Here is a 13,114-nt window from a genome sequence, read left to right as displayed (position 1 = left end):
CTTCTAACAGAACAGCAAAAACGCAGAAATTTATGAATTAAAGGCAGCATACCTACCCAGACAGGAAGGGGGAGGGAGGGTAGAAAGAGACTGTAGGTAGTTTTCACCTACCTGTGCTAGTGCGATATGTGCCTGTATGTGCTGGTTGAAGAGGGTCCCCTTGACTCTGGCTGAGACTCCTCATAGGGGGCTTCTGATATACTCTGTCTTCATAAATAGGATCTATGTGGTGCTCTGGAGACTGTAGTGCCCTTAGCTCGGAGCCCAGGTGGCTATGCTGGCTGGTATAAGAAGCCCGGGATCCAGCTGCAACATAAATTGATATGGGAACATTAGGGGGAACACCAAAACCACTTGCGAGGAAACAGGACCCCAAAGGAGACATCGAAAAACAGAAAAGCAGTAATTTATATCCCGATTACCTTGCAAGTAAAAGAAAGCAGCTAACAAATTGGGGGGGGGGGGCTTAAACAAATCAAAACTATTAAAAAACTACAAAGAAAGAATAAACATGACAAGATAGCAGTGGCTCAAGTTAGTCACACTCTCTGTCTTCATCCAGCCATCTGTTGCTGCTGCACAATCTGATTTTCTCAAACGTGAGGGAGATTCTTCAGCAATGCCAGAAAACACACACACACACACACACACACACGTTTCCAAATATATTTGCTTTATCTCAGAGAAGCCTGTCAGCAGATGGGGGAGTAAACATTCAAACGAGTACCATAATTTGTGCCCACATCTTCAATATGAGACTGAAACCAAGTTACGAATATCAATTATTCTTCAGAATGAACACCAGAGTTGACCTAGTACACCCTCCCTTTAAACAGGGCAGGATTTTGTGGTTTGTCAGCTGTTTTGTCATGTGCTATATAGACGCCAGATTGCGAGATTTCGTAAAACCGAAATCCCCCAGGGAACGTATATTAAAGCTATCATTAGGAGATAATGCACATACTCATGAAAAAAATTGGGCTGTATCCAGAAGAGAAGAGATTGCAGTATAATAAAGGCTCCTGCTAGAGAACAGAAGAGGGAGAAGGTGGTTTTCTCAAATTTCCCCTTCCCCACACAGCCACCGATGTGGATACCCTATTTACATGTTTTAACTTAAAAAAACAAACAAGCATGTTTAGTGCAATTTTGGTATCTTATGCATCTCTTATGGTAACCAAACATAAGAGTTCTTTTCTGTTGACTGACAGGAAAACTAGGAGCCTCTGTAGTTATGTTGTTACTCCACATTTTAGTCAGCTGAACATACATTGTTTTCCACATGTTACATTATGTCAAAAAGGGAGAATAAAGTCCTCTCTCAATAGAGCTACCACAATATCCATACTATAGCCAGGCATAAATAAAAGACTAAAGACAAGGATTAAAGCTGTGAGGTGCTTGTATTAACCGCCATATCAGTTAAGGTGATCTCACCACTTAACCTCTACCACACAGAACTACTTTCAGAGCTACAATTTCTTGATATCGTTTTGCAAGCAGATGATGGAATAACATTTGCAATATGTTGACACCCTGGGGAGCTAAAACATGAGGAAAAATCCGTACTAGCCCAAGCAAGCAAAAATGTATTTGTAAACATTATGTAGCAGATGGCTAAATTAAGCTTTAAGATGTAACAGGCCATATGGCAAAAACTGGTACACACCTTAAACGCTGTCACCTCTTAGACTCAAACCAACCCAAGATCTGTGCTTGTTAAATGTTAATCATATGGTCCTGTGGTATCTTGTTAAAAATACTGCATTTCAAATGCAGAAGAGATGTATCTTCTGAACACACACTGGCAAATTCTGGGAATATATTCCTGATTTTGAAAAGGAACCACAGAAACACCGCTTGTACGGTGAATATTCCACTGGCTTAACGATTTCATCTCTTGATTCTGCAAGCCCAGCTCCTGCTACAGGGCAGTTCTGTTGCAGTCTGGGGGTTGTAGCACTAATCTCACTCTATAGGCCGAGGGAGTCGGCTTTTGTCCGCAGACAGCTTCCGTGTCATGTGGCCAGCATGACTAAGCCACTTCTGGCTAACCAGAGCAGTGCACGGAAACGCCGTTTACCTTCCCACCGGAGCGGTACCTATTTATCTACTTGCACTTGACGTGCTTTCGAACTGCTAGGTGGGCAGGAGCAGGGACCGAGCAACGGGAGCTCACCCCGTCGCAAGGATTCGAACTGCCAACCTTCTGATCGGCAAGTCCTAGGCTCTGTGGTTTAGACCACAGCACCACCCGCATCCTCTGCACTCTGCAGTTGCATTCCTTAGGAATGCACTAATACTTCCCCATTCTTAAAAAAATCAAACCCTCCCTTAATATAAACATAATTCCTGTATGCACGAGATGGAGGCAATTACCAGTGTTGAAGCAGAAAATAAATGAGGTGCCTCAGGAGTCTCCTGCAATCTTAGCACTGGAATCTTATTCCTTACTGTCTGGTTTTTGCAGAGGCAGGGTACTACAGGCTTGCACACTGCATGGGGTTCAGCTTCCTTTGCAGCTCATTTCCCAGTATCCTGTAAACTAATGCATTATCCCCTTAATCCTGGTGGTGTTAAGCCCTTGCAAGGCTTCAGATAAAACCCACAAATAGGACTACAATGCAGTGGAGTAAGAAATTACACGCACACACTGTGTAACTTGCGCTCTCTAAACAAAATGAAAGCAAACAAAGGGAGGGAAAGGATGGTGCTAACCAGAGAGTTTGCCAAAGCCTGCCCAGCATTTCACTACCTTCGGAAGAGACGGGCGACTCATTCTCATAAAGCTCACAAGCTGCTTGGCAGCAAGAGTGCCAGGCAGCTTTCTAGAGTCCAAAGGACCATGTCCTTCCTCCATGCCAGGATCAAGCATTCCAATCAGGAAAAGCTAGATTCAGGGCAGGAGAGATCATAGAATCATAGAATCATAGAGTTGGAAGAGACCACAAGGGCCATCGAGTCCAACCCCCTGCCAAGCAGGAAACACCATCAGAGCACTCCTGACATATGGTTGTCAAGCCTCTGCTTAAAGACCTCCAAAGAAGGAGACTCCACCACACTCCTTGGCAGCAAATTCCACTGTCAAACAGCTCTTACTGTCAGGAAGTTCTTCCTAATGTTTAGGTGGAATCTTCTTTCTTGTAGTTTGGATCCATTGCTCCGTGTCCGCTTCTCTGGAGCAGCAGAAAACAACCTTTCTCCCTCCTCTATGTGACATCCTTTTATATATTTGAACATGGCTATCATATCACCTCTTAACCTCCTCTTCTCCAGGCTAAACATGTCCAGCTCCCTTAGCTGTTCCTCATAAGGCATCGTTCCCAGGCCTTTGACCATTTTGGTTGCCCTCCTCTGGACACGTTCCAGTTTGTCAGTGTCCTTCTTGAACTGTGGTGCCCAGAACTGGACACAGTACTCCAAGTGAGGTCTGACCAGAGCAGAATACAGATGTCAAGCAGTGTAAAGGGATTGGTTAATCCAGGGTTTCCCAGACTTGGGTCTCCAGCTGCTTTTGAGCTACAATTCCCATCACCCCTGACCACTGGTCCTGCTAGCTAGGGATAATGGGCGCTGCTAGTCCAACAGAAGTTGGAGACCCAAGTTTGGGATACTCTGGGTTAGCCCTTGTGAACACTTGAGTCATGAACACATCAACCCCCCTTTGAAAAAAAGCAAAAAGAAAAGACCAGGAGAAACGGTCTACCCTGTTTGGTGTATCTTTAAATACAGCTTGATATGTGGGAACCAGCAAACAGCATCATCTGCAGCTAAAACAACCAGTGGAAAAACAGGTGAACCTAATGCGGAGCCATGAATCACAGCTTGATGGGCTTACTAGCCAAGCTTGCATCTTGCCTGTGCAACCACTTCCCGGGCTTTGAAATCACACATTCCAATCAAAGGGGTTGTCAGGGAACTGCCATCGGAGCGGGAGGCGGAGAGGAGGCTCCCAGACGATGGTGGAGAGGGTCCTAGTAGAAGGAGGGATAGCCCATCCACTGGGGAAGGTAATCAGCGTAACACCAGTGGGAAAGGGGAGGAGATGGAGGAATCGGAGAGGTGGCTCCAGGACTCTTCGCAGGAGACCAGCGGAGAGGGTACAAGTACTCCGTTGCCCACACCCACCTTGCGCAGAAAACTTTCGCGCAGGCAACGGGGGAGGAGACTGGGCGTCAAACAGCTTCTATGCTGGAAGCGGTTTAGAAACGCCCACTGACGGATTCTGCCAGCAACTGAGGCAGGCATGGAACTTGAGGCTGTCCTGACAGAAAGGGTTCAACCATGCAACCTAGCCAGGAGTAAAGGCAACTTACGCACGAGCAATCCCTAGAACCATTACAGGGGTCAACAATGGATCACCAAAGAAATATGATATGCAGTGAAAATGATTATTAGTGATTATAAAGGGAGGATGGAAGTCGGAGAATTCAGAGAAATCTATACTTTTGGATTGTATTTTTCCTTTTTGTAAATGGATAACTAAATTGCAAAACCAATAAAAATTATGAAGAAAAGGCAATGGATCACCAAAGTGCCTTTTGTCCTGACCCAATTAGTTGAGGACATCCATTTATGATTCTCCCTCTCTTTCCTCGGTGGGCTCCTTTGCACGGCTCTGCTGGGGAGCCGGAACCCTCCCCATCCCCAGCAAAGCCATCCCCGGTACGCCCCCCCCCCTTCTTGCGCAGGAGCTAGTGCCTGGCTGGCAGATCCTTTAACTGCTTGGCTGAGGGCAGTAGCAACTGCACACTCCTCAGCTGAGCACTAACAAAATGCAGAGGGAAGAATAAGCCTATTGGTGCCTCAACGATGTGGCTTGTTTCTCCCTCTGCACAGTATCTGACGGCAGAGTGGGGTGGCGGTTTCACTCAGAGGTATATCGCTGGTGAAACCGCCTGCTCCTGAGTCCCTCTGCTAGCAGTCCCTGTTGGAGGGAGCCAAGGAATCTTTACTTCCTCCAGCGAGCGTTGCTAGCAGAGAGACTTAGGAGAGGCGGTGGTCTCACCAGCGATATACAGCTGAGTGAAGCCGACATTGCAATCTGCTCCTCATACTGGCTCTGGGCGATATATTGATGTATCGTCAAGGCCTACCCAGTGATCTACCATACCTGCTGCCAGAACAATGAGGAGTAAGCAAGTTTGAAAGGATAACTTGATATACTCAAGATAGCAAATGGTATACCGTATTTTTCGCTCTATTGGACACAGTTTTTCCCCTCCAAAAATTGAGGGGAAATGTGTGTGCATCCTATGGAGCAAATGCAGGCTTGTGCCCCCTCCGGCAGGGAGAGGCTGCACAGGGCTGTGGCTTCTTTAGCTCCATGCAGCCTCTCCCGGCAGGGAGAGATTGCGCGGGGCTAAAGAGGAAGCCAAAGCAGAGAGCGGGATCAATCGCGCACGCTGCCTTGGCTTGTTCCATAGCTGCGCGCAACCCCTCCGGCAGGGAGAGGCTGCACAGGGCTATGGCTTGAGATTGCGTGGGGCTAAAGAGGAAGCCAAAGCTGCCTTGGCTTGTGCCATAGCCGCGCGCAACCCCTCCGGCAGGGAGAGGTTGTGCGCAGCCTGTACACTGCTCTTTGGGGCTGGGGGGGAAAAGATTTTTTCCTTGATTTCCCCACCTAAAAACTGGGTGCGCCCTATGGTGCGAAAAATACGGTATATGATCCCTTTCGCAGCTTCAGTCTCAGTGCGGCAGATGCATCCACAAGGGGAGCCAGAGATCCGTACCAATTGGCCATACAATAATTTTACCTTGACTGGGTTGCAAATGATCAGCACACCATTGCAACTGCTGCAAGATTACTGGATCTCTAACTACCTTTCACATTGGCTGATGCCAGAAGGATACTACTTATTTAAGACAGGAGGAGAAAACCTTTCAGCTCAAGGGCCACATTCCCTCATAGGTTTTTTTAAAAAATAACATTTTTATAATTTTCCAAAAATAACAAAAAAAAACGCATAAAGAAAAAAAACCATAAACAAATTTTTATATCATAATTTTTTGCTTGACTTCCCTCCACTCCCCTGTTTCCATTGTTTTATGCTTCTTCATGCACACCTGTAAAACCTTATATTCTTAACAATCCAATTTTAAAACCTTCATCATCTTACTACAAGTGACTTTTAAAAGTTATACTCATGTAGAAATCTATACACAAAGCTTTAAAAATATGCATTAAACATTTGCCCCCTTTAAAAAAGAAACAAAAAGTCCTCTTTCTTTCTTGGGTTTCAAGTTGACTACCATATTTTTCGCCCTATAGGACACACTTTTTACCTCTCCAAAAATGAAGGGGAAATGTGTGCGCGTCCTATGGGGTGAATGTAGGCTTTCGCTGAAGCCTGGAGAGCGAGAGGGGTCGGTGCACAAGGCTTGAGGGCAGCAGCCTGCAGCCCACAAGCTCGGGGGACAGCGGGGAGGCACAGCGCAGCCATCCCAGTGGTGTAGCGTGGGGGGTGCGGGGGGGCTGGCCGCACCGGGCGCAACATCTGGGGGTTAGGGTTAGGGGGCGCAAATCCACGGGTTAGGGGGTTCAAATTACTTGCCTTGCCCCGGGTGCTGGCAACCCACGCTACGCCACTGCGCCATCCCGCTGTTCCCCGACATGGTTTGGATTCCCCGACCTGGTTTTTTTTGGGGGGGGGGAATAAAGGAATTTCCCCCCCTTTATTTCCTCCCCCCCCCAAAAAAAAACAACAACTAGGTGCGTCCTATGGGCCGGTGCGCCCTATGGGATGAAAAATACAGTAATTTGTCCTGCATAGTTCAATTATTTATTTTGCCAATCTTCTTTGGCAGAGGACTCTTCCTTCTGTAGGGGCTCACATTTCCCTCATAGTTAATGTTCTAGACTAATGGCGGGGGGGAATGGACAAGGCTACCCACACATAAGCTCATAAACACACACGTGCACACTCATTCATTCATTTACACACATTCATTCATTTTCTCACTCCCCCCCCCCCCCACGTGCAATTAAGCTTGAAAATTAAGCTTGCCACACAATTAAGAATTGCCTTTCCAGGAGCAAACTGACTCTTGTTTCTTTCTTTTTTTATCTTTTTTTTTATTTTTTAAAAAGCCAGACAGCGCCCACGGAGTATCGAACTGCCGTTAAGCAATTGGTGAATCTGCAAAGATTATCCGAAGTAACCGCTAGGCTAAGCCGGCCCCAAACTGACTCTTGTTTCTGCGGCTAGGTGTATTTCTGCCTCTCATCGCATTTTTTGGTCTCAGTCTCATTTCTCCCCACCTACACCTGCCTCTTGCTTCAACTTTTGGTGCTGAAATTCTATAAGCAGGTGAATGCTTCTGAGCACAATGAGGACAGTTGCCAAACAAAAAAAAAAGCTGTGGTAGAAAACATGAATGCACTGACTGGTCTGTTGAAAGTCGTCGTTACCGTCGTCCCCCCGCCCTGCCCTGATTTGTTCCATAGCAAAACTTAAAAGGCAATAAAAGTTGTTAGTAATTCTGAAGAGTTCTGAAAGAACAGAAGGAAATGTTTGAAGCTGAGGGGTGGAAAAAACAACAGTCTTTGTTCTTTAAGCATCAAGGACCAGAATTGTGATTTCTGGAGAGAACCAATTTGGATGAAATCATAAAGAGCTACCTGTGTCACGCAATATCCAAAGCAGACATTCTTCACTTTGCATATTCATGATAATTATGTGTGTTTTTTGGCTGTTCTTGCAATAAAAGGGGGCAGTGTTTTTCAAACTGTTGGGATCCCCTTCTGAACATACGCTGCCTTCTGGGGATCCATGCCAGTTACCTTTGCTGTGTGGAAATTCTAATGGTCAGGTATGTGCATTGACATGAACACAACCCTGAGGACAGTGGTAAATACTCTGCTAACGGTTCTTTAAGTTGGAGTCCCCTTTTCTTGCCAGGTGATCCAAGGCATTAGAGCTGTACACCTTTCCAGCCGTACTCTAGATTGCCTTGCACAGAAGATTCCTGTATTGCAGGGGGCTGGACTAGATGACCCTTGTGGTCCCTTCCAACTCTACAGTTCTCCGATTCTCACATCCAGCAATTTTTATCTCAAAAGGCTACATTTGGGCAAAACTGGTGGGGGGACGGGACCAAAACGTCTAGGTGACAAGCACACCCCAATCCCTGCTAAAATGAAAGCAAAAGAAGAGAACAAAAATTAAAAACTATTGCTGCATAGCAGGAAAAACAACAACCCATGCAAGATGAAAAACTGAGTTTAGAAAATAGCTATTTTTAAAAATCGCAAACAACCGGACACACAGACAGACAGCAATTTCTTTCGATGTAAATGACCACATCTAACTTTCTTTTCATTATTAGACTCTAACTCAAGGCTGAGTGCTAAAGCGATAGCATGATGTTACTAGGCAACGGTGCCAGGCAACGGCACACAGTCTGGGTGGCTAACCACAGCTCCTTGACAATTCCCAAATTCAAAACAAAATTGTCTGGAACGGAAGTGCCTTTCGAAGCTTTGATTTCCCCCCCCCCCCCTTCTTCAAAAAAATAAAATAAGCGAAGCAGAAAGAAGATACGACTTTGTTTATAAGAAAACACAAGAAAACAGCAAAAGAGTTTTCAGGGAGGGACAGCAGAAGGAATAAACATTTATTTTGCAAAATCTTTTTATATTTGTTCTTTAGAGTGGGAGTGGTCTGAAGATCAAAAGAACCGTGGTACTTCCAGAGAACCAGACCACACACCCCTCTGGGTCTACAGTATAACTAGGGTCACGGGTGGTGCTGTGTTGCTCTCAGTCACAATATCCATAGAGGAATGTTGCTCAAAACAGGATAGTTTCTTTTTTGAATACTGATTTCTGCCTTTCTGATTTTGTAGTCAGGTGTGCTCAGTGACTTGGTGCTGATGTTTACGAGACCTAGGAACAGGCTCGTGTGCGCCCTTCCATTTACCTTAGTCCACCTTTCCTGGTTTTTACCTGGGGCAACCCGGTCAGTTAGGCAGGGTACAAATAATAAAATAATAATAATTATTCTTACAATGCTTTACATGGTCTTTGCAATGTTAAATACCGTATTTTTTGCTCGATAAGACTCACTTTTTCCCTCCTAAAAAGTAAGGGGAAATCAGTGTGCGTCTTATGGAGCGAATGCACGCTGCGCAGCTATCCCAGAAGCCAGAACAGCAAGAGGGATCGCTGCTTTCGCTGCAAAGTGATCCCTTTTGCTGTTCTGGCTTTTGGGAATCAGAATATTTTTTTTCTTGTTTGGCTCCTCCAAAAACTAGGTGCGTTTTATGATCTGGTGCATCTTATAGAGCAAAAAATACGGTAGATGCAATTGTGTTAACCGTGGGTGATTATCAAGACCAAGTTCTGGAAACTAGACTCAAGCCCCCGTTTCAGAGTGCTTTATATCGCAAATGGATTGTTCAGATGTGGTTTTTATGTCCACATATGATTGACTCTTGAGAGTCCCATGGACTGCAAGAAGATCAAACCTATCCCCCATTCTTAAGGAAATCAGCCCCGAGTGCTCATTGGAAGGACAGATCCTGAAGCTGAGGCTCCAATACTTTGGCCACCTCATGAGAGGGGAAGACTCCCTGGAAAAGACCCTGATGTTGGGAAAGTTTGAGGGCACAAGGAGAAGGGGACGGCAGAGGACGAGATGGTTGGATAGATGGTTGGAAGCTACCAGCATGAGTTTGACCAAACTGCGGGAGGCAGTGGAAGACAGGAGTGCCTGGTGTGCTCTGGTCCATGGGGTCACGAAGAGTCGGACACGACTAAACAACAACAGCAACAACAAATCCCAAGGGTGTGCTGGCCGCTATTCTAAACATCATATATATATATGTGTGTGTGTGTGTGTGTGTGTGTGTGTATCTATCTATCTATAGATAAAGATAGATAGATAGATAGATAGATAGATAGATAGATAGATATAGATATAGATCTCTCTCTCTCTGTGTGTGTATATATATATTGGATAGATTCGTGAAGGATAGAACTATCAACAGCTATTAGCCTCCAAAGCTAAATATATAAAGCTTCAACATACAAAGGCTATATCAGATGCTGAGGACAAGTAACATGGTCATTGCATTTATGACCTGCGCATAAGCCCAGACATACCTAATTAACTGCTGCTGGAAGCCAAATGCTGAACTAATGTGGACCTTATTTTCATCTAGTTTTTATGTACACACATATAATAACCAGAAAAATATATAAGGGAAAACCATTCCAGAGCTCACTTTTTGCATACACATTAGCTCAGTTCTGCAGAGGAAAGGCATTGAATATGTATGGAGTTGCTCCACATTCATTACAAGCGAAGAAGTCTCTAGGCAGGGCCCATAATGAACTTCTCCTTTTAAAAGATTAATTCTTGGGAATGAATGGATGTGCTCAACCATAGCTAGGTTTCCCGCCCCCTGCAGGTGGAAGTATTCAGCTGGCTGAATCCCAATAAATCCTATGCCCCAAGGAAACATTACAAGCCAGGTCTACAGAATATATGACCCACCAAGCTGAACGTGGCCCACTAACTACTAATTATGGTCCACAGATGCTCGACAAGCCCCCTCCTATTTTTCCAATCCCAAACAAGCAGGCGGTTTATGAAATCTTCAGTGAATTAGTAGATCACATGCTATCCATGCTTGCTACAAACTCCAGCAACAGTAGAAGCTTTGAAAAATTGGGCATCATGTTGACTAAAGTGTCCAGAAACCCATTCTTCTATTTAAGGAGAGTGGACAGCATCTGTAGAAGCTCCAGAATTATTCGCCTTCTTGCCCAACGTATCTGTAACAGATCTCAGAACTGGTCAAACCCACAGAAATAAGCAAAAGGATCCATTTCTTTCACCTGCTACACAGAACTGTTCAACAACCATCTCTTGGACCTTTTCCTGCCACTTTCTGAGTGAAAAAGAAATGGTCACAACAAAAGGAAGATGAGTCATTAGTGGTATGGAGAAAAGAGAGGCAGCTCTTGTGAGGAGGGGTGTATGTGTGAAACCGAGTGTTGCAGTTTGACACTGAGCTGTTCGCCGGGGGGCAGGGCAGGAATTGAGTTAGGCCTTGTCCACAACTCAATTTGCTTCACTGTTTTCCACTAAATCAGACAAAATGGCAAATGGGTTTTCCATGGACCGCCATTTGTTGTGCTAAAATGATAGAGAAAACTTTTGTGATTGGTCTAATGACTAAATACAAATAAAAACTATGAGGAGGAGGATGCACAAGTTTTTGTGCAGCTTCTTTTCCATGAATGCTTTGACTCATTACCTATTATAAATTCAAAACATTTTTTTAGGGGGACTTTAAACTAATCACCTTCAATTTACATGCAGTCAAGAATCCGAATACAAAAATCAGGTAAGTGTAACTTAACACAGAAGTAATTTTTGAGGCAATACAAATTACGTTTCGTATTACATAAAGCCATCTAAAAACCAAACGTTCCGATGACATTTCGGATTTCTGTGTTTTACTAAAACTGCAACCTACACTTTTGCTACTTTCTAGGGAAAGCTTCATTAACTTTCAAGGCCACGTTCAGGCCAAAAGAAAGCAACATTTTCTTCAGAGATCTACTAATTATTTCCATAATCATGCTAATGCTGGTTAATAGTTGGAACAGAAGCTTGTGTGGCTCATTTAAAACATAATGGTTGCGATTCTGCAAGTCAATTAGCAGTCTTGTTGTATTTCAGGGCAAAGGAGTGCATCCAGCCAAAATATGGGAAAACAAAACCCACAAGTTCTGTAAAATATCACATTACCTGTAAGGCATGGTCCTGCTACCATTTCAATCCTCATTGATTTCAGAGAAACAATTTAAGGTAATGTTTAGTTCTCACACTGAAACTATGGGATTGGAAGTGAGACTATCATCAAATTAAAGAACTCTCAAGTCAGTTAATCATATTAGTTTCAGCCAACTGAATTTGTATATGAGTAAGCAAAATAGTTCTGAAGAATACTTTGCATGTACAGTGGTACCTTGGGTTAAGTACTTAATTCGTTCCAGACGTCTGTACTTAACCTGAAACTGTTCTTAACCTGAAGCACCACTTTAGCTAATGGGGCCTCCTGCTGCCGCCGCGCTGCCGGAGCACGATTTCTGTTCTTATCCTGAAGCACTATTTCTGAGTTAGCGGAGTCTGTAACCTGAAGCGTATGTAACCTGAAGCGTATGTAACCCGAGGTACCACTGTAGAGTGCACAAAGAAGCATTCCTTTGTGTTTGAGGGAGAAGGAGGAATTCCTCTTAAGATGATGCTTTGCTGTCAACAGTTTTTATAAAGGGTATTAGGGGACGGGTAGTGGCCAGAAGGATGTCTAAACAAAAAAGTATTTGACTGCTGGAAAAATGAAAGTTAGCCTAGGCTCCCACAGAATGGAGCTCCACAACATGGGAGCAGCCACCGAGGAGGTCTCTCATGTCCTCATCAAACATGCCTGTGAAGTTGGCAGGACTGAAAGGCCTCCCCAGAAAATCTTAAAGCCCAAGCAGGCTCATATACGGAGATGTTACTTTTCATATACCCTGGACCCAAGCATAGGGCTGTGTAAGTCACTTTCAACTGTGGCCCAAAACGGACTGGTAGCTGGTCGAGTTTTTTTTGCCCCTGCTTGACTGGAGCTGGTCAGCAATCTGGCCACATCATTTTGGTCCTGCTGATGTTTCCAAACACTTCTCCCAAGCAGAAACTGAGATATGTAAACTAGGAGCTAAATGGCACCTTAAACCTAGGTTATGGGCCCGACAACAGAATGTCTAGACATGCTTTTTTAATAAGAATACAAAGCTGAAAATGAATGAACTGCAGCCAAAATATTATGTCCATTTTTCACATGATCTAGTCCTTCCCCTGCCCATCCCCTTAATATTCTTAAGAGGGTCTCTTCTCCAGTCTTCAGAGAGTAGATAGAAGGGAGGCGGCAGAGAAAGGTCCTCCTTTCCTTCCACTCTGCAGTTTTAATCTGAAATCTTAGGCGCGGTATTGCGCCCAGAGCTCAGAAACTGCTCGTCCGAATGAAATTCCATGTCGCAAAATGCGCCTAAAACAATGGAAGTTTCAAACACTGTTCCAAAGGTAGCCCCATGTAGAGCATGTTACAGTAATGCAGA

At 44.6% G+C, this 13,114-nt stretch overlaps 1 protein-coding gene across 6 annotated transcripts in view; it reads right to left on the bottom strand.

Moving 5' to 3' along the window:
• The window catches only part of LOC310681506 (catenin delta-2), a 248,418-nt gene that overhangs the window by 220,066 nt on the left and 15,238 nt on the right, over positions 1-13,114 (bottom strand). For all 6 annotated transcript variants that reach the window (XM_083449350.1, XM_083449353.1, XM_083449352.1 and 3 more), the window contains exon 2: positions 112-306. In XM_083449350.1, the coding sequence (XP_083305476.1) occupies positions 112-184 (73 nt within the window). In that variant the 5' untranslated portion in view covers positions 185-306. The remainder of the gene's footprint in view (positions 1-111; positions 307-13,114) is intronic.

The sequence above is a fragment of the Podarcis tiliguerta genome, assembly GCF_965153285.1.
Source record: "Podarcis tiliguerta genome assembly, chromosome: 7".
NCBI classification, from domain to species: Eukaryota; Metazoa; Chordata; class Lepidosauria; order Squamata; family Lacertidae; genus Podarcis; species Podarcis tiliguerta.
Note: the sequence above shows the minus strand (reverse complement) of the source record. Positions and strands in the feature narration are given on the sequence as shown.